Source organism: Oryctolagus cuniculus, chromosome 2 (assembly GCF_964237555.1).
Source record: "Oryctolagus cuniculus chromosome 2, mOryCun1.1, whole genome shotgun sequence".
Taxonomy (NCBI): Eukaryota; Metazoa; Chordata; class Mammalia; order Lagomorpha; family Leporidae; genus Oryctolagus; species Oryctolagus cuniculus.
Window position 1 is genome coordinate 89947404 of NC_091433.1, and position 21159 is coordinate 89968562.

General features: G+C 36.6%; 1 protein-coding gene across 8 annotated transcripts in view; it reads left to right on the forward strand.

The window, feature by feature from the left end:
• Nucleotides 1-21159, forward strand: part of LOC103352161 (disintegrin and metalloproteinase domain-containing protein 32) — a 175236-nt gene that overhangs the window by 100649 nt on the left and 53428 nt on the right. For 3 of the 8 annotated variants that reach the window (XM_070068596.1, XM_008273944.4, XM_070068593.1), the window contains exons 15-17: nucleotides 4-109; nucleotides 3332-3515; nucleotides 7320-7403. In XM_070068596.1, coding sequence (XP_069924697.1) covers nucleotides 4-109; nucleotides 3332-3515; nucleotides 7320-7403 — 374 coding nt within the window. Of the gene's footprint in view, nucleotides 1-3; nucleotides 110-3331; nucleotides 3516-7319; nucleotides 7404-9782; nucleotides 10605-21159 lie in introns of those variants that run through there. The other 5 variants (XM_051832402.2, XM_051832403.2, XM_070068594.1 and 2 more) reach the window with 4 other exon arrangements.

A 21159-nucleotide genomic window follows, 5' to 3' on the forward strand; every position in this document is an offset into this window, starting at 1 on the left:
CAGGTTCAAAAAATGCTCCATTTGTCTGCTATGAAGAAATGAATGCTCATGCAGATAGGTATGGGAACTGTGGTAAATGGAGGACCTCACATAGAAGCTGTACATGGAGGTATGTGCTAAACAAATATTTTTTTTAAACTTTTATTTAATGCATATAAATTTCCAAAGTACGACTTATGGATTACAATGGCTTCCCCCCCATGCCGTCCCTCCCACCCACAACCCTCCCCTTTCCCACTCCCTCTCCCCTTCCATTCACATCAAGATTCATTTTTGATTATCTTAATATACAGAAGATCAGCTTAGTATACATCAAGTATGGATTTCAACAGTTTGCTCCCACACAGAAACATAAAGTGAAAAATAATAGATGATTTTTTTAAAAATGATGATGAAATCAGAGCAGACCTATTGTCATGTTTAATCCCAGTGAGAGTCAAGTTGGGAATTGATAATTTTTTTTTTTTTTTTTTTTTTTTTTTTTTTTTTTTTTTTACAGAGGATCAGTTTAGTATGCATTAAGTAAGGATTTCAACAGTTTGCACCCCCATAGAAACACAAAGTGAAATATATTGTTTGAGTACCCGTTATAGCATTAAATCTCAATGTACAGCACATTAAGGATAGAGATCCTACATGAGGAGTAAGTGCACAGTGACTCCTGTTGTTGACTTTACCAATTGACACTCCTGTCTATGGCATCAGTAATCTCCCTATGCTCCAGTCATGAGTTTCCAAGGCTATGGAAGCCCTCTGAGTTCTCCGACTCTTATCTTGTTTAGACAAGGTCATAGTCAAAGTGGAGGTTCTCTCCTCCCTTCAGAGAAAGGTACCTCCTTCTTTGAAGACCTGTTCTTTCCACTGGGATCTCACTCACAGAGATCTTTTGCCAGAGTGTCTTGGCTTTCCATGCCTGAAATACTCTCATGAGCTTTTCAGCCAGCTCCGAATGCCTTTAGGGCTGATTCTGAGGCCAGAGTGCTATTTAGGACATCTGCCATTCTATGAGTCTGCTGAGTATCTCACTTCCCATGTTGGATCACTCTCCCCTTTATTTACTCCATCGGTTAGCGTTAGCAGGTACTAGACTTGTCTATGTGCTCCCTTTGACTCCCAGTCCCTCCACCATGACCAACTGTGAACTGAAACTGATCACCTGGAACAGTGAGATGGCATTGGTACATGCCACCTCGATGGGATTGAATTGGAATCCCCTGGTATGCTTCCAACTCCACCACTTGGGGCAAGTCAGCCTGAGCATGTCCCAAATTATACATCTCTTCCCTCTCCATTCCCACCACCATGTTCAACAGGGATCACATTTCAGTTAATTTTCAACACTTAAGAATAACTGTGCATCAATTACAGATCTAAACCAGTCATATTAAGTAGAACAGATAAAAAAACTACTAAGAGGGATAATGTATTAAGTTGTTCATTAACAGTCAGGGCTATGCTGATCAAGCCACCGTTTCCCATAGTGTCCACCTCACTCCAACAGGTTTCCCTCTTGGTGTTCAGTCAGTCGTCACCAATCAGGGAGAACATATGGTATTTGTCCCTTTGGGACTGGCTTATTTCACTCAGCATGATGTGTTCCAGATTCCTCCATTTTGTTGCAAATGACTGGATTTCGTTGTTTCTTACTGTGGTATAGTATTCTAAAGAGTACATATCCCATAATTTCTTTATCCAGTCTATCGTTGATGGGCATTTAGGTTGGTTCCAGGTCTTAGCTATTGTGAATTGAGCTGCAATAAACATTAGGGTGCAGACCTCTTTTTTGTTTGCCAATTTAAATTCCTTTGGGTAAATTCCAAGGAGTGGGATGACTGGGTCGAATGGTAGGGTTATCTTCAGGTTTCTGAGGAATCTCCAGACTGACTTCCATAGTGGCTTGACCAGTTTGCATTCCCACCAACAGTGGGTTAGTGTCCCTTTTTCCCCACATCCTCGCCAGCATCTGTTGTTGGTAGATTTCTGCATGTGAGCCATTCTAACCGGGGTGAGGTGAAACCTCATTGTGGTTTTGATTTGCATTTCCCTGATTGCTAATGACCTTGAACATTTTTTCATGTGCCTGTTGGCCATTAGTACTTTTCTTATATTCCGTGTTCCCTTTTTAGTATTCTCTCCCACTGCTTGACATGTGTCATTCATTCCAATCATTTTTGAAAAGTAGCCTATGCATAAAAGTGAATCTCAAAATCTCCAGCTCTAACATCTTTTTATGCTACAGGCTATAGAGTTTCATCTTATTTTAAAGTATTTATGTGTGTATGGCTATTAGGCTCCAATATCAAGTACATAATGCTCACTGTGGTATGGGCAATTCAACACCCAGATGGACTTGTTCCAGGCTCTTCTTTCCAGATGCAAAAGAATTCAAGGAGGAGACATAAAGCAGGAAAGCAGGTTTTATTTAAAGGGGTAGAAAAGAGTCATGCATATGGGCAGTCCTTATTGTAGAGAACGGAAGAGCTGCTAATCCCCCCAAAATTTAGTTCATTCCTTCATTAGCTAAAGGGGGTTGCCCTATTGAACATTAAAATAGAGCTGAGTTTGGATAGGTTTTGAGTACTGCTGGCTTCTGTGTCCCCCTTTTTTTGGGCATCTTGGAGGTGTATAGTGTCTCCGCATGGACTGTATATCATACATGTAGTCATCTTGGCATCTCATGCATGACAGAGAGTGAGCATAACAGGGAATGGTGTGTGTAGCCTGTAGTCATATTGGATGGGAAAGGAAGGGGATGGGATTTGGGCGGTACAGAGTCATAATACCTCTCAGATTGTTGCTCAGTAGCTCCCTGCGTGCCCAAATTGATGGTATCTTTCCTTTCCATTTTAATTCATTTTTCCCAAAGGAAGTAGTATCCCTATTCACTTTGTTGCTTATCCAAAATGAAGTGTCTATAAAGTTCAATTTCTCCTGCATCTAGAGTTATCTCTCTAATGTTTTATCTAGAGTTTAAAGAAACATTTATTAAGAACATAGTTTGTGCCAGATACTGGGATAAATACTAGTTAGCAAAGTGTAGTTGCAGATTTGGTAAAATTTGTAGTTACAGAATTGATAAGCATACTTTTTGCCGTGTAATTTATGCTTCCTTGATTTGTTTATACTAGTTAAAAACTTGTAAAAAACTATTAATTCTTTTGAAAGATGAATAAGTAAATGAATTTATATATTTTTGCCTTTATTCTAAATGTTAGTATTAAGTTATTACATTTTTCCCTAAGGGCATTAGCATAAACAAGGAAAGCAAGTTTAAATCATTCCTTATAAATGCTCAATGTGTAATACCTATCTGTATTTATTATGTTTGCAGAAGTCTTGGATGTGGACGATTAATTTGTATCTACCCTTTTCAAACTCCTTTTTATCAAGAAAATGGTACTGTGGTTTATGCCTCTGTAGAAGATAACTTATGTGTGACGATATCCTATGGTTTGATTGAAGTACCTGTAGATCCACTGTTGATCCCCAACGGTGCCGTATGTGATAAGGAACGGGTAAACAATTTAAAATATATTTTAAAAGTATCCAGTTTTATTCATGCTTTAATACATATTTTCATTTATGCATCAAATTTTAATTCATTTCTAGTGTCATGTGACCTTAAGTATTTGCATGAGAAAATGAATGAGTTTATGATCTCTAGATAGTAAATGGTAATGGGAATGTCTTTCAAAATTTCAACAAGAGCAAGGAAACTCAAGTATTTTAGGTATATGGAGAACAGAGAGAAGAAGTTAAGAAAATATATTGAGGTTAAGTACTTCATAGCATTAGATAGCCATGGTTTTTCTCAAAGAAGAAAGAAGGAATCCTATTTCGTATTATGTGAGTATGTAAATGTATAAGAACTCACCTCTTATCAGGCTGCTTAGAATCAAATATTAATCTCTTATTGTGTGATATTATACAAATTGCCTACCAGTCTGAGGTCCCTCAATTCTATGTAAATTGGGGATAATAGTAGCATGTGTTCTATAGCACATAGTAAGAGCTAAATTTAATTAATATATTGTAATTGATTTCAGATTGTTATATCTGAAACCAGTTGAAATCAGGGAAAGGCTTGAAATAAATTTACTTCAAAACCTCATCTTTACTAATGAAGATATATGTATATATATGTATGTATATATACACATATACTATATACACTATATAAATATACTATTATATAAATAATATATTTATTATTTATTATTATATATATATTATATAAATACTATATATATTATATATATATAAAAATATATATTATTATATAAATAGTATAATATGTATGTTTTAAAACATATTCACAGATTTGAACCAGAGTCTGCCACTTACATCACAGATTATCTTGAATATATTATTTAATGCAGTTAAGTTTTAGTATCCATAAATATGTATACACATATATATGTGTGTCTATATATATATATGTATATATATGTAAAGATAAATTTCTAGTGATTTTACAGTTTAAAGTTTATTGGAATGGAAGTAGATAGTCTCATTAATACTGATTTCCTTTTCATGCCTAGGAGTCATGCCTTCTTGAAGGAAGTTTAGGCCAGGGATCTCAGTAGATATATTTATATTTGAATTCTAAACAGCTAAAAAATACATTAGTATTTTTATTAGTAGTAGTATATTAGTATATTAGTAGATAATTTAATAAGAATAGAATCCTTTTTTATACATGAACAATTCTTCTCAGGCATAATGTTTGAAAGCAAATTTTATCAGGTTTTTTTTTTTAATGATACTGTGAATTGTTTATGATGGACCATCCTTGGTAATTTTGTTTTTTTTTTAATCAAGGTTCTTATGTAGTTGGGCTCTCATCTTAATTCCAGCTGGGACAGACATACAACATATGCTACATTGCAAAAAGAATTGTTTAAATACACATCACTGCCAAGTTCCCATGTGAAGGGTTTAAAAGTATACTATTGAGGTTTAAAAGGCTAGCATTATGGTTTAGCGGGTTAAGTGCTGCTTGCAATGCTGGCCTCCCACATTGGAGAACTGGTTCTCATCCTGACTGCCCCACTTCTTATCCAACTTCCCGCCTAGGAAAGCAGTCCAGGGTGATCCAGGTACATGGGCCCCTGGCACCCATGTGGATGACCTGGATGGAATTACTGGCTCCTGCTTTCTGTCATTTAAAGTAAACCAGAAGATGGACAATTGCTTGTTTAGTCGCTCCATCTCTCACTCTGCCTTTCAAGTAAATAAAAAAAAAATCGTAGGAAAGGGGTTAGATAAGATTTTGTGAAGCTATTTCTTTGAAGAGAGTTGCCCTGTACTTTAATGTTTATAAGGATATATTTGCACATTCGTCATCTCATTTTAACTTGGAAACAACCTTGAAACAAACTGAAATGCTATTTACTTTTCTAAAATAACATTTTATTTTAAAACATTATTGTGCTGGCTCCGCGGCTCAATAGGCTAATCCTCCGCCTAGTGGCGCCGGCACAACGGGTTCTAGTCCCAGCCAGGCGCCGGATTCTGTCCCGGTTGCTCCTCTTCCAATCCAGCTCTCTGCTGTGGCCCGGGAGTGCAGTGGAGGATGGCCCAAGTCCTTGGGCCCTGCACCCCATGGGAGATCAGGATAAGCACCTGGCTCCTGGCTTCGGATCAGCGCAGTGTGCCAGCCTCAGTGCGCCGGCCGCAGCGGCCATTGGAGGATGAACCAACGGCAAAGGAAGACCTTTCTCTCTGTCTCTCTCTCTCACTGTCCACTCTGCCTGTCAAAATAAATAAATAAATAGAAAACATTATTGTACTCATGTAAGAAACTGTAATTATATAGGAGTTGGGATCCTTGTATGTATGTTGGAAATATATGGTTAGTACTCTAACTACAATAGTTTATGTCTTTTAAAAATCATTTATTTGAGAATAGAGAGACAGACTAGAACAGAAGACAAAGTGAGGGCATAAGAGAATTCCCATCCACTGGTTCACTCCGCAAAAGCCAAGAAATGAGTCCACATTTCCATGTGGGTGGCAGGGATACAGTCATTGGTGGTATAACCTACTGCCTCCCAGAGTGTGCATTAGTAGGAACTTGGAATCAGGAGTGGAGCTGGGACTCAAATTAAGGTATTCTTAACCACAAGGCCAAATGCCTGCCCCTGCTTACTCTATATTTAAAGAATTATATCTACATTTTAATATACTTTGTAATAACATAGTCAACATGTTATATTTAAAAATTTTTATTTAGTTTCATTTTATTTGGAAAGGGAGAGAGAGGCAGAGATGGAGAGAGATATCTTCTATTCTGTGGTTTATTCCCCAAATGCATACAACAGCCAGGGCTGCGACAGGCCAAAGCCAGGAGCCTGGAAACTCCGTCTGAGTCTCACATAAATGAGAGAGATGCAGATACTTGAAGTATCGCATACTGACTGCCTCCTAGTATGATGAAAATTAGCAGCAAGATAGATCAGTGGTAGAGTAGCTAGGATTTGAACCTAGTACTCCCACATGGAATATGGTATCCCAAATGCGGAATTAACCACTGTCCCCTCTATTATATTATTTAAAAAAATTTCCATTACCTCTATTAAATACTTATGCAACTCTAATAGCAGCTCATAATTTCTGAAAAGATTATATGCCATGATTATATAAAAATGATTATCTTTCTATGCACAGTTTTATTTGGACAGTGAGTCATTTTTTAAACTATGTGCACAGGAATAGGTTTCTTTTTGTGTTTTTGGTGTTTTTTTTTTTTGGTTTTGCTTTTGTTTTTAGATTTTAGATTTGATGGTTTTGTTACGAAAAGTGGTTCTTCAGTTATGGAATTTTTGTTATAGCCAAGCTTATTTCATTGATATTCTCCACTTCCTTCCCTGGCCACTTTTAAAAATTATGAATTTAGTTCAATTTTAGATTCATAGCAAAATTTTTTTGTGTGATACAGTGTTTCCCAATATACTCCTTGCCTTCTATATCCTATGCAACCTACCCACTACCCACAATGCACAAGAGAGTGGTCCATTTTTACAATTAGTGTGCCTACATTATTCATCTTTATGGACTTCAGTTGTTCATAATTTACATTTGGATTACCTTGAAAATCCTAAAAAATATGGAGACTAAAAAATGCACTTCTAAATAACACATTGGTCAAGAAGAATTCTTAATGGAAACTATTTTTCAAAGTTCATGGTTCACAGCAAAATAATACTTAAAAATTTTTATAGCATTGGTTAAGATTTTATGTTGTATAATAATTAATTTTGATGTTATATTTGACAAACTTCTCTGAACTGGGATGTTTTGGTATATTTTGCTTTTAGGTTTGTGTAAATGCTGAATGTACAGAAACAAGATTCATGAGGAATCATTCATACCATTGTGGACTACAGTGCCATGGACATGGAGTAAGTAAGCTCATGGTTTCCTTAATCATATCTCCCTGTGACACTAATCGCTCATTAGTTTATCATTTTTTTACTGGATTCCTACATGTCCTGTGCCCTAGCCTAAATTTGGAGCTGAGCTGAATAAATTCAATAGTCAAACATAATTTTACAGTACACTTTGAGTATTATAGAAAATATTATAAGTGAATAGGCTCTAAAAATTGAGTAGAAAATACAGAGATTTCCCAAATAACCCCTTACCACATGTATGCACTGTGGGGAGCAGGGTCCATCTGCCGCAACATGGCATGGCGCCCGGGAGACAAATAAGTACTGAGACTGTGGACTGAAACTAACTCTATGCGTCTGATCTCCCACCATATGGTGCTGAGAGGGAGAAAACAAATCTTACACAGCTGTTTTGTCAATTATCTGATTCCTGACCCAACCTTTAATTGGAAGAAAGCAGCGTGCTCAGCAGGCGGGCAGCAGAGCACGGATTGGTGGGAGAGGACTATAAAAGGGGGAGAGAGACAACATGCGGGGCCCCCTGAGTCAGTGGGAGAGCTCGTTGGTGCCACTCCTCCGCGAAAGCAGGGGAGCGGTGGGGGTGCTGCTCCTCCGCGGAGGCGGGGGAGCGGCAGCAAATCCGGGAAGGACCGGGGAAAGAAAACAGGGGCCGGTGTCGTTCCTCCGCGAGTGGGGGAGCGACAGGTGGTTCTGTGACACGGATACGGACGCGGGGACAGAAAGCCAGCCGCGGCGGGGACAGCGTCCCATCTGGTGTCGTTCCTCCGAGAGTGGTGGAGCGATATGCACAATCTCTCCAATTTCAACATCACATACTGGAATGTTACATTTGTTAGAGTTGATGACTTATACTAACACATAAGTAGTACCTAAAGTCAGTAGTTTACATTGGGTTCACTTGATGTTGTGCATTCAATGGGTTTTGACAAATATGTAATACCACATATCTACCATCATAGTATACAGAATATATTCACTGTCCTGAAATTCTGCCCTCTGCCTCTTCATGCCTCTCTTTCCTTTCACCACTGGAAACCACTGAACTTTCTACTCTCTGTACAGTTTTTTTTTTTTCATTTCATTTTTAAGAATGCCACTTTTTTGAAATTTTTATTAATATTTTCAGTGGACAAATAATTCAATACATTCATGGGGAGATATATATATACATATGGTGAAACAACTGAAATTTATTTTGTAAACAGCTGTTTTGAAATATGCAATGCTATTACATACAGTATGTCACTTTATTACTAGTTAATAGTATATTACTTGCATTGTTATGATACATATTTAATTAATAATTATTAATATATTATTAAATATACATTATTACTATATTCACCATGCTGTTAATAGATCTTAAAAAATTATTTTGTTGTCTAAGTTAATCTTTACCCTTTGACAACTTCCCATTCTCTTCCCTCCCCAATTATACTTCTATGCACTCAGCTTTTTAAATATTCTTCACATATATTTTGGTACATATACATGCTCAGTTTTTTGATCATGTACTTAAAAGAGGAATTTCTAAGTTATAGAGAGTGTATAAGTTTAATAGATGGGGTGGATTTTAAGCTCTCCCCATGTCTTTTTGTAGCTCAGTATTTTTTATTGTTTTTACTTAATTTTTTAAAAGCAGTTTTAGGTTCTCAACAAAACTGAGTAATGTACAGATATTTCACAAACACCTCCTGCCCTAAACTTGAATAAGAGCTCTTGTTATCAGTACCACCCACGAGAGTGGCAAAAAGTTGTTTGAATGAATGAAATTAAATTTATGGGTCATTATCTACTACCCAGGGTCTATACATTACGTTAGGATTGATTCACTGAGTATTTCACTTTTGGGCAATATTAATATAAATGGTATTGTACTTTTAACTTCAAATATCACTTGTTCATTGCTAGTATATGGGAAAGTGATTAAATTCTGTACATTTAACCTTATATCGTTCAGCCTTGCTGTGATCACTTGTTAGTACCAAGAGGACTTTTTCTTCATTTTTAAATTTTCTCATAGATAATTATTGCATAAAAGGAAAAACATTTTATTTATTCTGTCCCAATCAGTATAAATTTAATTCATTTTCTTGTCTTATTCCCTTAGCTAGAACTTCCAAAATGATGTTGAAAAAGGAGTGGTGCTAGTGGACATCCTTGTGTTGTCCCTCACTTAAGTAGGAAAATGACAGATTGCTTACCATTAAGAATGACATCACTATGGGTTTCTTTTGCATATTCTTTTCTAGTTGAGGAATTGCCCATATAGTTCTAGTTTGCTTATATTTAAAAAGTCAAGAATGGGCGTTTCATTGTTTTTTTTTATTATTTTTTTATTTTTATTTATTTATTTATTTTTGACAGGCAGAGTTAGACCGTGAGAGAGAGAGAGACAGAGGGAAAGGTCTTCCTTTCGTTGGTTCACCCCCCAAATGGCTGCTACGGCAGGCGCACAGTGCTGATCCAAAGCCAGGAGCCAGGTGCTTCCTCCTGGTCTCCCATGCAGGTGCAGGGCTCAAGCACTTGGGCCATCATCCACTGCCTTCCCGGGCCACAGCAGAGACCTGGACTGGAAGAGGAGCAACTGGGACAGAATCTGGTGCCCCGACCAAGACTGGGTGCCGGCGCCACAGGTGGAGGATTAGCCTAGTGAGCCGCGGCACCAGCCTCATTGTTTTTTTTAGATACTTTTCTGTTTCTATTAATATAATAATGTAATTTTTTTTGTAGCCTATTTATCTGAGATGTATTAAAAAATTTATTTTTAAGATGTTGAACCAGCCTTGAATGCCTGCAGTAAAGCTCAATAGGTTGTGGTATGCAGTAATTTTTAGATATTGTTAAATTCAGTATGCCAATATTTTGTTGAAAAATTTTACATTTATATCCCTCAGAAATTTTGGTTCATGGTTGTCATTATTCTTAGAATATTTCTTGCTTGTTTTGGTATTAGGGCAGTATTGGCCTGGTAGAATGAATTAGGAGGTATCCTCTCTGCTTCTATTTTCTGAAAGAGATTGTAGAAAACTGATTTAATTTCATAGCAAATGTTTTGAATGCATTTGAAAAAAACACAATTGTTTGTTAGATCAACTGATAGAATAAAATATTTTATGATACTTTTATGTTTTCCTTCTCTAATTCCTTTCCTTTTTAATGTAAACATGCTTTTCTAACCTAAAATATTTTCATTTCACAGCAGAACTTCTTTTAATATTTCTCTCAAGGCTGGTGGTAAATTTGCTCTAATTTTGTTTGAGAAACTATTTTTCACTTTTGAAAGATGATTTTTCAGGATTCTAAATTTTATATTGATGAACATTTTTTGCTATAAGCCTCAAATATTTTTTCTACTCTTTGTGCTTTCATGATTTATGAAAAAAATTCTAATGTAATTTTATCATTGTGTATTTACAGATATGTTTTCCCCCCTTCTGGCTTCTTTTGAAATGTGTTCTTTATCTTTGATTTTCTGTAACTTAAAATTACATGTCTGAATATAAATTTTTGATACATACCATGCTCAGTATTTTTGAAATTTCAGTGTCCAGTGATTTTATGTGAGACAATAATTTCTGAAAAATTTCAGTCATTTATTTAAATATTTCTTCAATTCCATTTTTTTCTTTTCCTTTTGATTTTCCAATTATAAATGTGTTAAACCTTATGTAGTTCTTGTATATTCTGTTTTATTTTTTCATCTTAAATCCTTGCTTTTCAGTTTTAGAAGTTTCTACCAAGGTATCCTCAAGCTTAGAGATCTTTCCTCAAATATAATTATTTTAGTAATGAACTCATCAAAGGCATTCTTCATTTTTGTTACAGTTGGTTTTGATCTCTAAAATTTCTTTTTGTTTCTTGCTTAGAATTTACATATCATTGGTTACATTCCCTGCCTATTTTTGCATGCTGTGTACTTTGTCCATTAGAGCTCTTATCATAATAATCATAATTTGAAATTCCTTGTCTAAGAATTCTAACTTTTCTGTCATAAATGAGTCAGATTCCGATCCTTACTCTATCTCTTTGAACTATGTTTTTAGTTTTATCCTATACTTAGTAAGTTTTTCTTGATAATTGGGCATGCTTACTTGTATTAAAAAAAAAAAAAAACTGTGATGTACTGGAAGTAAGATGTATGAGAATGAAGAATTCTGTTATCCTGTGATGAGTCTGTAGTTCCAGGCTATAAATTTTATAAGTACTATGCAGTTGTGCACTACCATCCACTGCCCCTCCTTCTTCACTAACTTGAAGCAGAAGGGGCTAGAGATAGGTATTTCTTTTCCCTCATGTGGAAGGCAAGCTTGGACTATTATTAACATATTTCCCCTCCTTTAGATCATTTAGGCTCTGAAAATAAGCCAATGAGTTCAGGCTCTGGTAAAATAGCTTATTTTGATGATAGGATTTGTTAAGAATAACCACCTTGGGGCTGGCACTGTGGTATAGTAGGTTAAGCCTCTGCCTGCCATGTCAGCATCTAATTATGGTTGCAAGTTTGAGTCCTGGATGCTCCAATTCCAATCCAGCTCCCTGCTAAGGTCCTGGGAAAGCAGTGGAGGATGGCCCAAGTGCTTGGGCCCCTGCACCCACATATGGAGCTCAGAAGAAGCTCCTGACTCTTGGCTTCAGATTGGCACAGCTATGGATGCTGCAGCCATTTGGGGGCTGAACCAGAGGATGGAAAAGTGCTTGCTCTTGCTCTCTTGCTCTCGCTCTCTCTCTCTCTCTCTCTCTCACTCTCTCTCTCTCTCTGCATCTCAGCCTTCCAAATAAATAAATAAATCTATAAAAAAAGATTAACCACCTCAGAATACCAATTTCATTCCTTTCACACACATTCCCAGAAGGGAGATAGCTGTATTACATAGCAGATCCACCTTTCCTTTTCTTCAGAATTTGCATATTGCCCTCCAAGGTGGCTAGAACCATCTGTACTCCCACCAGCAGTGCAGTGGGGCACCCCCTTAACCACAGCCTCACCAGCAGCCATCATTTTTTGAATTTTTAATAATAGCCACACCAACTGGAGCGAGTTGACACCTCATTGTATTCATGTGTACAATTTCTTGATGTCCAGTGATCCTGAGATTTCCTTCATGTGCTTTTAGCCATTTGTATCCCATCTGAAAAATGCCTTTGTCCTTTTCTTAACTGGTTTGCTTATTTTTTTTGTTGTTTTAGTTTGTTGTTGATGTTGTTGAGTTTCTTGAGCTCCTTATATCTGCTGGATGTTAATCCTTTTTCAGATGCAAAGTTTACAGATATTTTCTTCCATTCTGTGTTCTGTTGATTGACTCTTTGATAATTGTTACCTTTGCTTTGCAGAAGCTTCTTAGCTTGATGTAACTCCACTTGTCCTTTTTTTTTTTTTTTGCTTTTATTTCCTGTATTTTTGGGGTCTTATCCTCGAAGTCTTTGCTTAGACTTATATCTTTCATTGTTTTGTTTTCCTCTAATACTTTCATGGTTTCAGGTCTTAAGTTTATATTCTTGATCCTTTGTGTGTTGATTTTTGTTTAAGGTTTAAGTTAAGGTCTTGTTTCAAACTTCTGCCTATAGAAACCCAATTTTCTCAATGCCATTAGTTGACCAGATGGCCTTTAGTTGTCTGTAGATATGAGAGTTAATTGCTGGAGATTCTCTTCCATTCCTTGGGTCTATATTTCTATTTTTCTGCCAATACCAGGCTGTTTCAATTATAACACCTCTGTAATAAGTCTTTAAATATGGTACTGTGATGTTTCTGGCTTTTAAAAAATTGTTTAAGGTTGCTTTGGCTATTCAGAGTCTTTTGTGTTTCCGTATGATTTTTTTAAAAGATTTATTTATTTATTGGAAAGGCAGAGTTACAGGGGAACAGAAGCTGGGGGGGGTCTTCCATTCACTGGTTTACTCCTTAAATGGCCACAATAGCCAAAGCTTGGCCAATCTGAAGCCAGAAGCCAGGAGCTTGTTCCAGGTCTCCCATATGGATGCAGGGAACCAAGGACTTGGGCCATCTTCTATGGCTTTCCCATACCAGAGAGCTGGATCAGAAGTGGAACAGCCAGGACTTTAACCGGGTCCTGTTTGGGATGCAGACACTACAGTCTGTGGCTTTACCCACTATGCCACAGTGCTCACCCCCCCATATAAATCTTAGGATTATTTTTTCTAGTTCTGTGAGAATGTCCTTGGTATTTTGACTGAGATCCCTTGGAGTTTGTAAGTGACACTGAGCAGTATGGTCATTTTTATGATGTTAATTCTACCAATACATAAACACTGAAGATTTTTTTTTCTTGTTTGTATCTTCTTTTATTAATTTCATTAATGTTTTGAAATTATTATTGTAGAAATCTTCCAAATCCTTGGTTAAATTTATCCCAAGATATTTAAATTTTTGGTAGCTACTGTGAATGAGACTGGTCTTATAAGTTATTTCTGGACTGTTGTTGGTACATAAGAATGTTTTTGATTTTTGAGAGTTTATTTTATATCCTGCAACTTTGCTGAATTCTCTCATGAGTGCTAACCGTCTCTTAGTGGTATCTTTTGGTTTTCCTACATAAAGGATCACGTTGTCTGCAAACAGGGGTAATATTACTTTCTCCTCTTCTGTTTCCATTCCTTTGATTTCTTTTTCTTGCCTAATGACCCTGGCTAAGACTTCCAGGACTATAGTGAGAGTGAGCATTTTTGTCTGCTTCCAGATCTTGCTGAAAATACTTTCACCTTTTCTCTATTCAATATGAAGCTGCCTGTGTCTTTTTCATATATTCCCTTTATTTTGTTGAGGTATATTCTTTCTATACCCATCTCTTAAAGATTTTATTGGGAAACCCTTCAAATTTGGGAAATGTTCACCTATTTCATTGAATAGGTTTTCTAAGTTATTCTGTTTTCATATTTGGGTAACCCCTGAGACTCCTGAGGAAAAAACTGTTTTTTTCTTCCTATTTCTTCCTCCTTCTCCTCATTCTCCTACTTCACTTCTTTCTTGTTTGTTTATTCATTTACTCAGTTCTGGTCCAACTGAGATATTTCAAAAACTCTGTCTTCCAGATCAGCTATTGTTTCTTCTGCCTCATCATGTTGTTGCTAAATTATTTGATTTATTGCATAGTTCATTTCTAACATTTCTGTTTGGTTCATTTTCAATATCTCAGTCTCTTCACTGCATTTCTCATCCATGTCATATACTAATTTCCTCAATTCATTTAATTGCTCTTTTTCAGTAACCTTAAAATCTCCCTTTCTTCACAGTCTATATTAATGCTCCCATTTAGGGAGTCAATATATTCTTCCTTGTTCATTTTTCTTTTTCTTCTATGTTAATTTTTGCACATCTTGGGCATCTCTTGTTCCTATCACTTGGAGAGGATAGTTCTTTTTTTTTTATTGAATACTTTATTCTTGGAGGTGGGCCCCTAGGCCTCAGCAGGGCACTTAATGGTTACAGTTGAGCTCTAGAGGTTTATGATGAGTTGGGCCATGAAGTTCTTGCAACTGTTTGTGGGTGAGATAAGAGTCCAGAGTAACAACAAAGGTGAGTATGGTGGAGTGCTTCCGGTTACAGTGAGTGGTGTGAGGGGATGTTGGAGCCAGCTGGTGAATTTTTATTGCCAGATGTTCACCATGCCATGGTAAGCCAGCTGAGCCACTGCTTTGAGTGAGCTCAAGATGCCAGTGCACTCCACGCACCCAGGTATGTGCACAATCACCCCAAAGTGTGTCCCCCGACTCTATGATGAGATCTGTCCCAAGTATACAGGGTGCTCTGAATCTCCAAAGTCTTACAGGGTGGGTACATGGGATACCAGCAACAACCTGTGATTTTTCAAATGATTTGTGAAGAGAGAGAAAGGAAAAGAGGCACCTCTTATTCCAACATGGCATGTCTCCTTTTCACCAGAGTAATAAGGGCTACCCCAGCTGCTGGGCCCCCCTGTCCACCAAAGCTCAGAGCACTGTGTGGCCTAGACTCCGAGGCTTCTGAAGCCCGGTTGGTTCCACTGGACCTTCAGGGCCAAGTCTGTCTTGCGGGAACTCAAGAATGTCTCTGGGCTTCTGGAAAGAAGATTGGGAAGAACCTCTTGCAAGCAGTTCTGCTCTTAAGCTAGCATCATCCTGCATCAATCTGTGCTCTGAGGAGTCGTGGGACGGAACCCTGCGAGTTTCCCCTCTGAAGCCTGGGAGCCCTGAGTATGTGAAGAAGCACTCTTCATAGCGATGCTGGTCTGTTAGAGGAATTCCTCTCTGGAGGGGATCCTCCAGGCGAAATGTCTGCAGAGAGAGGTTCAATAAACTCTGGTTCCCCTATTCCCAGTGTAGGGTCTTCAGACACTGCCTTCTTCCTCGTGTTCTTCTCCCGAAGCTGGTGTGACTGTTGTGGTTGTCTGATTGTGTAACCACTTCTCTCCTACTGCCTCTGTTGCTCTCCCTTAGGCACTGACCTGTAGATGTAGCTGCTTTGGAGATTTTTGATGGAGGAAGTGGCACAGTGGACTTCTTTATGTAACCATTTTGAATCCTCAACTATGTAGTTATTAAATGAAATAAAATCTAGATTTCCTGAGCCATAAATTTAACTATGTTAGTATCCAGAACAAAGTTTTAAAATCAAAAAGTAAAGAAAGAATGTGACCTATAACAAATTAAACTAATATCCAGCATAAATTTTAAAAAACAAAATGCATGCAAAAATGGAGAATGTGTCAAATAATAGGTAAATGAATATATATAACTATATATTAAATAAAAAGTAATTAAAATTGAATAAATGGAAGTGTTAAATTATGTAATTAAAGAAATTGTGGTGTATGTATACAATATTGAATGCTACTTAGCCATAAAAAAATGAAAACCTATGTTTTCAACAAAATGGATGAAACTGGACACCATTCTGTTTAGTGAAATAAGCCAGCCACAAAAAGATATCATATGTTTTCTCTGATATGTGGTAGTTAATATAGAATACAAAAAATATGTAAAAATCTTGTGAGTTGATTGTTTTTAGCCCTTATTTTGACTCCTGTGGAACTGTGGTCCTCCTGCTTTTTGCTCGTTGAATATTATGGTTAGGGGAGAATTAAGCCCATTAATATAGAGGAGATTGAAATTATGTCTGCAAAAAGTAAAAAAAAAAAAAACATAAAGGAAAGAAAGGGGGGAATTGAGAGGGAGAGGGGAAAGGAGGGAAGCATGGTTATCATGTAAATACTGTTCCTATGAAATACATGAAATCCCTCAATATTAATAAAAAAATAAAGAAAAGGACTTTTCAAAGTAGCTGTTTCTTGCACTTTCTGAATTTATCAGTTCTTATAGTCTTTTGGTAGGGCTTTTATGTTTTTCTATAAGACATACCATCTGCAAACATGAATAATTTGGTTTCCTCCTTTCAATTTGGATGTCTTTTGTTTTTTCTTGCCTAACTGGTCTGGCTAATATTCCCAGTACTATTTGTCTTGTTCAGATCTTAGATGAAAGATTTTGAGACTTTTTTTCCCTATTCAATATGATGTTGACTGCAAATTTGCCACATATAGCCTTTTTATGTTGAATTACATTTCTTCAAAACCTAATGTTTATTTTTATCATGAAGAAATAAATTAAATGCTGTGGAAAGTTTTTTCTGTTGATGTGATATATTCTGTGTATTGACTTCCATATGTGGAACCATACTTGAATTTTTGGGCAAAACCCCATTTCATCATGGTGTATGATCTTTTTGATATTTGGATAGATTCAGTTTGCTAGTAATTTGCTGGAAACTTTTATATCTACATTCGTCAGCTTACTGTAGTTTTTTCATTGTTGTTATTGTTATTGTTGTGCCTTGTCTAGTCTTGGTACCAAGGTACTGCTGGCCTTGTATCATGAGTTTGGAATAAATCCCTCCAAATTTGAAGGAAATTGTTGAACAATATTTGGTGTTAGTTCATTGTTAAGTAAATCAATAGCAGTTATATACCCTACAAAATACTTGCTGGAAAATTAAATCAAGAAAGCAATTCCATTCTAAATGGGTTTAAAGAAATAATTTGGGAATAAATTTAAGCAAGAAAGTGAATGGCTGTTACAATAAAAAATATGATACTGATGAAAGAAATTAAAAAATAAAAATTTAAATGGAAAGACCTCCCATGTTAATGGATTGGAAGAATTAATATTCTGATGTCCATATTGTCCAAAGAGGTTTACAGATTCAGTGTAATCCCTATGAGAATACTAGTAGTTTTCCCTACAGAAAAAAAAAATCCCAAATTGCTATAGTACCACAAAATTCCTACCTAGAATAGCCAAATAAACATTGATTGGAAAGAACAAGGGTGGAATCATTACAACACTTGGTCTCAAGATATAGCACAAAGCTATAGAAAACATTGATACTAGAATAAAACTGACATATAGATCAATGGAACAGATTAGAGAACATGGAAATAAATCTACTGATTTTCAGGGCAGATGCCAGAATCTATATTTTGGAGAAGAAAACAGCCTCTTAAGTGGTATTGGGAAAAATAAATATTCATATGTATCAGAATAAATCTAGTCACTCCTGCTTTCACTAACAATTAAAGATCAACTAGAAATAGGTCAAAGACGTAAATGTAAGCTGTAAAACCATGAATATACTAGAATAAATCTGAGAAAACTCCTTAAAAAATTTGAAAAGGTGATTGTTATTTTGGATAAGATTCCAAAAGCACAGACAACAAAAGCAAAAATAGATGAATGATATATTGTCAACTTTTTTCCAGAGCAAAAGAAACAAGCAAAACAATGAAGAGGCAATCTACAGAATGATAGAAAATATTTGTAAGCATTTCATCCAAAAAGTGATTAATGTCCAGAATATATTTGGGATAAAAAATCAGCAAGGAACCATCAGACAATCCAATTAAAATGATAAATAACCTTAATAAACATTTCTCAAGAGAAGATATACAAATGGAAAATAAGTATGTGAAAGAAATGCACAAAATCAGTAATCCTCAGGGAGCCTCAAAATCAAAAGCATAATCAAACCTTTCATTTTGTTCAGAAAGGCTATTATTTAAAATAATACCAAATGCTGGTGAGGATGTGGAGAAAGAGGAACTCATAATCTATTGGTGGGAATAGAAATTAATATAGTTGTGGAATACAGTATGGGTGTATCTCAAACAATTAAAAATTGAACTATTGTTTAATCCAGCTATCCCACTGTGGGGTATATATCTAAAGGAAATATATTATTAAAGATACTTGCACTCACATGTTTATTGCAGCAGTTTTCACAATAGCCAAGAAAATGGAATCAACCAAGTGTACATTGGTGGATTAATGGACCATGAAAATTTCGTGGGGCCAGTGTTGTTGTCCAATTGGGGATTAAACCACTGTCTGCAACACTGGCATCACATGTGAGCACTGATTGGAGTCCTGGCTGCTGCACTTCCAATCCAGCTCCATGCTAATATCCTCTGAAAAACAGCCAAAGGAGGTACAAGTGCTTGGGTCCCTGCCACCCCAGGATGGAGTCCCAGGCTCCTGGCTTCTGCCTTGCCCAGCCCTGGCTTCTGAAGCCATTTGGGGAGTGAGCCAGCTTGTAGAAGATTCTTTCTGTCTCCCTCCCTCGCTCCCTCGCTCCTTCCCTCCCTCCCCCAACACTGGTTTGTTTTGTTTTGTTTTGTTTTGTTTTGTTTTGACAGTCGGAGTGGACAGTGAGAGAGAGAGAGACAGAGAGAAAGGTCTTCTTTTTCCGTTGGTTCACCCTCCAGTGGCCGCCGCGGCTGGTGCACTGTGGCGGGTGCACTGTGCTGATCTGAAGCCAGGAGCCGGATACTTATCCTGGTCTCCCATGGGGTGCAGGGCCCAAGGACTTGGGCCATCCTCCACTGCCCTCCCGGGCCACAGCAAAGAGCTGGACTGGAAGAGGAGCAACCAGGACAGAATCTGGCGCCCCGACCAGGACTAGAACCTGGGGTGCCGGCGCCGAAGGCAGAGGATTAGCCTATTGAGCCGCAGCACCACCAAACACTGTTTCAAATAAATATTTTTAAAATACTGTGTTGTGTGTATGTATATACACAATGGAATGGTCATCAGATATGAAATGTTGTCATTTCCAACAAAATAGATGCATCTGGAGGATATGGTATCAGTGAAATATGCCAGGCACAAAAAGACAATACCACATTTTTCAATCATGTATGAAAAGTTATGATTGATTCTCTAGATGATGTGATTATAAAAGTGATTATTAGAGGATAGAGATGTTTGAGAGAGTAGATATATAGAGGGGTTACATAATTGGTACAAAAATACAGTTATATAGGAGAAATAAGTTCTGGTGTTCCTCAGCATAGTGAGCTGATTGTATTTTGCAAATTATATTTTCCAAGTAACTGAAAGAGAATGCACTCACAATCTTCAAACACAAAGCAATAGTAAATTTTTAAGGAGATTAAAATGCAAATTGCTGATTTGATTATTACACATTATACATGTATAAATTATTATATTATATTCCATAAATAATATCTATCATTTTTAAAAAAAAACATTGAGAAATATATTGGTACTAGTAACTATGCTCATTTACACCATTAAAAAGCTATCATAAATATGGGTTTAAAAGAATATATATATATATATATGATGCCATTAAGAGAACAGATATTCATATTAAGAGATACCTGAAGGAAAATACAAGGACAGTGCACTGAAAAGCAATTTAATGAAATAATGGTTAAAAAAAAAAAAAAAAACTTCCCAAGTCTTGAAAGACATGTGAACATCCCGATAGAGGAAGCTCTACAGCTCCCAGCTAGACTTAACCAAAAAACAAAAATATAAAAACAAAGTTGTTCAAGGCAAATTATAGTCAAATTGTCAAAAGTTATGCCCACCGAGAGAGTCATAGAGAAAATGCCAAGGAATATGTAAAGGAAAACCTATGAAACTAATAGCAGACTTCTCAGAAGAAATCCTTCAGGACAAAAAATGATGGGATGATATATTCAAATTCTTAACAGAAAAACCTTCTAAACAAAAACATTATACTCAGCCACACACACACAAAAATCCCCTTAGGAATGAAAGAGAAATATCTTTCCCAGATAAAAACTAAGAATTCAATACCATCAGCCCAATCCTACAAAATCCTGAAGAGAGTTCTATATTAGAAAATAAAGGACAATAACAGCCTCCATGAATGCACACTATGCTAAAAAATATTATTAACAGAGCAGCTTCACAAAAGAGAATCATGACAGAAAGCTACCAAAACACAAACTTGAATAATGAAAGAGGCAGAATGAAACAGAATATACAAAACAATGAGCAAGCAGTCAGCAATGAGCCTATTTAGAAATCCAGTGCATTGACTCTAGCATTTCAGCACCAGGGGGTGACCTAAGTCTAGGCTAGAGGGGAGTCTCATGATGTCACTTGTACTTGTGCAGTGATGAGTTTGCTAAGGGATCCACAGAAAGCACCAGCAAACATTCAAGTCTGGAGGACCCATGGACTATGATTGTCACAGCATGATACTCCTAAACAGCCTGGCTGGTGCAACTTTTGGTGTAGGGAAGGAAGATTGATTGGGATGTGACAAAGGACCTTTGTGGTGTAGTGTAAATGTTCTGTTTTGATAACTGTAGGCTGCATAGTTGTATGAATTTGAAGAGTTTATTGAGTTGTGTATATTTGTTCATTTTGCCATGAAAAACTTTTAGTTCAACATAAAAATTAGGACATTGATTAT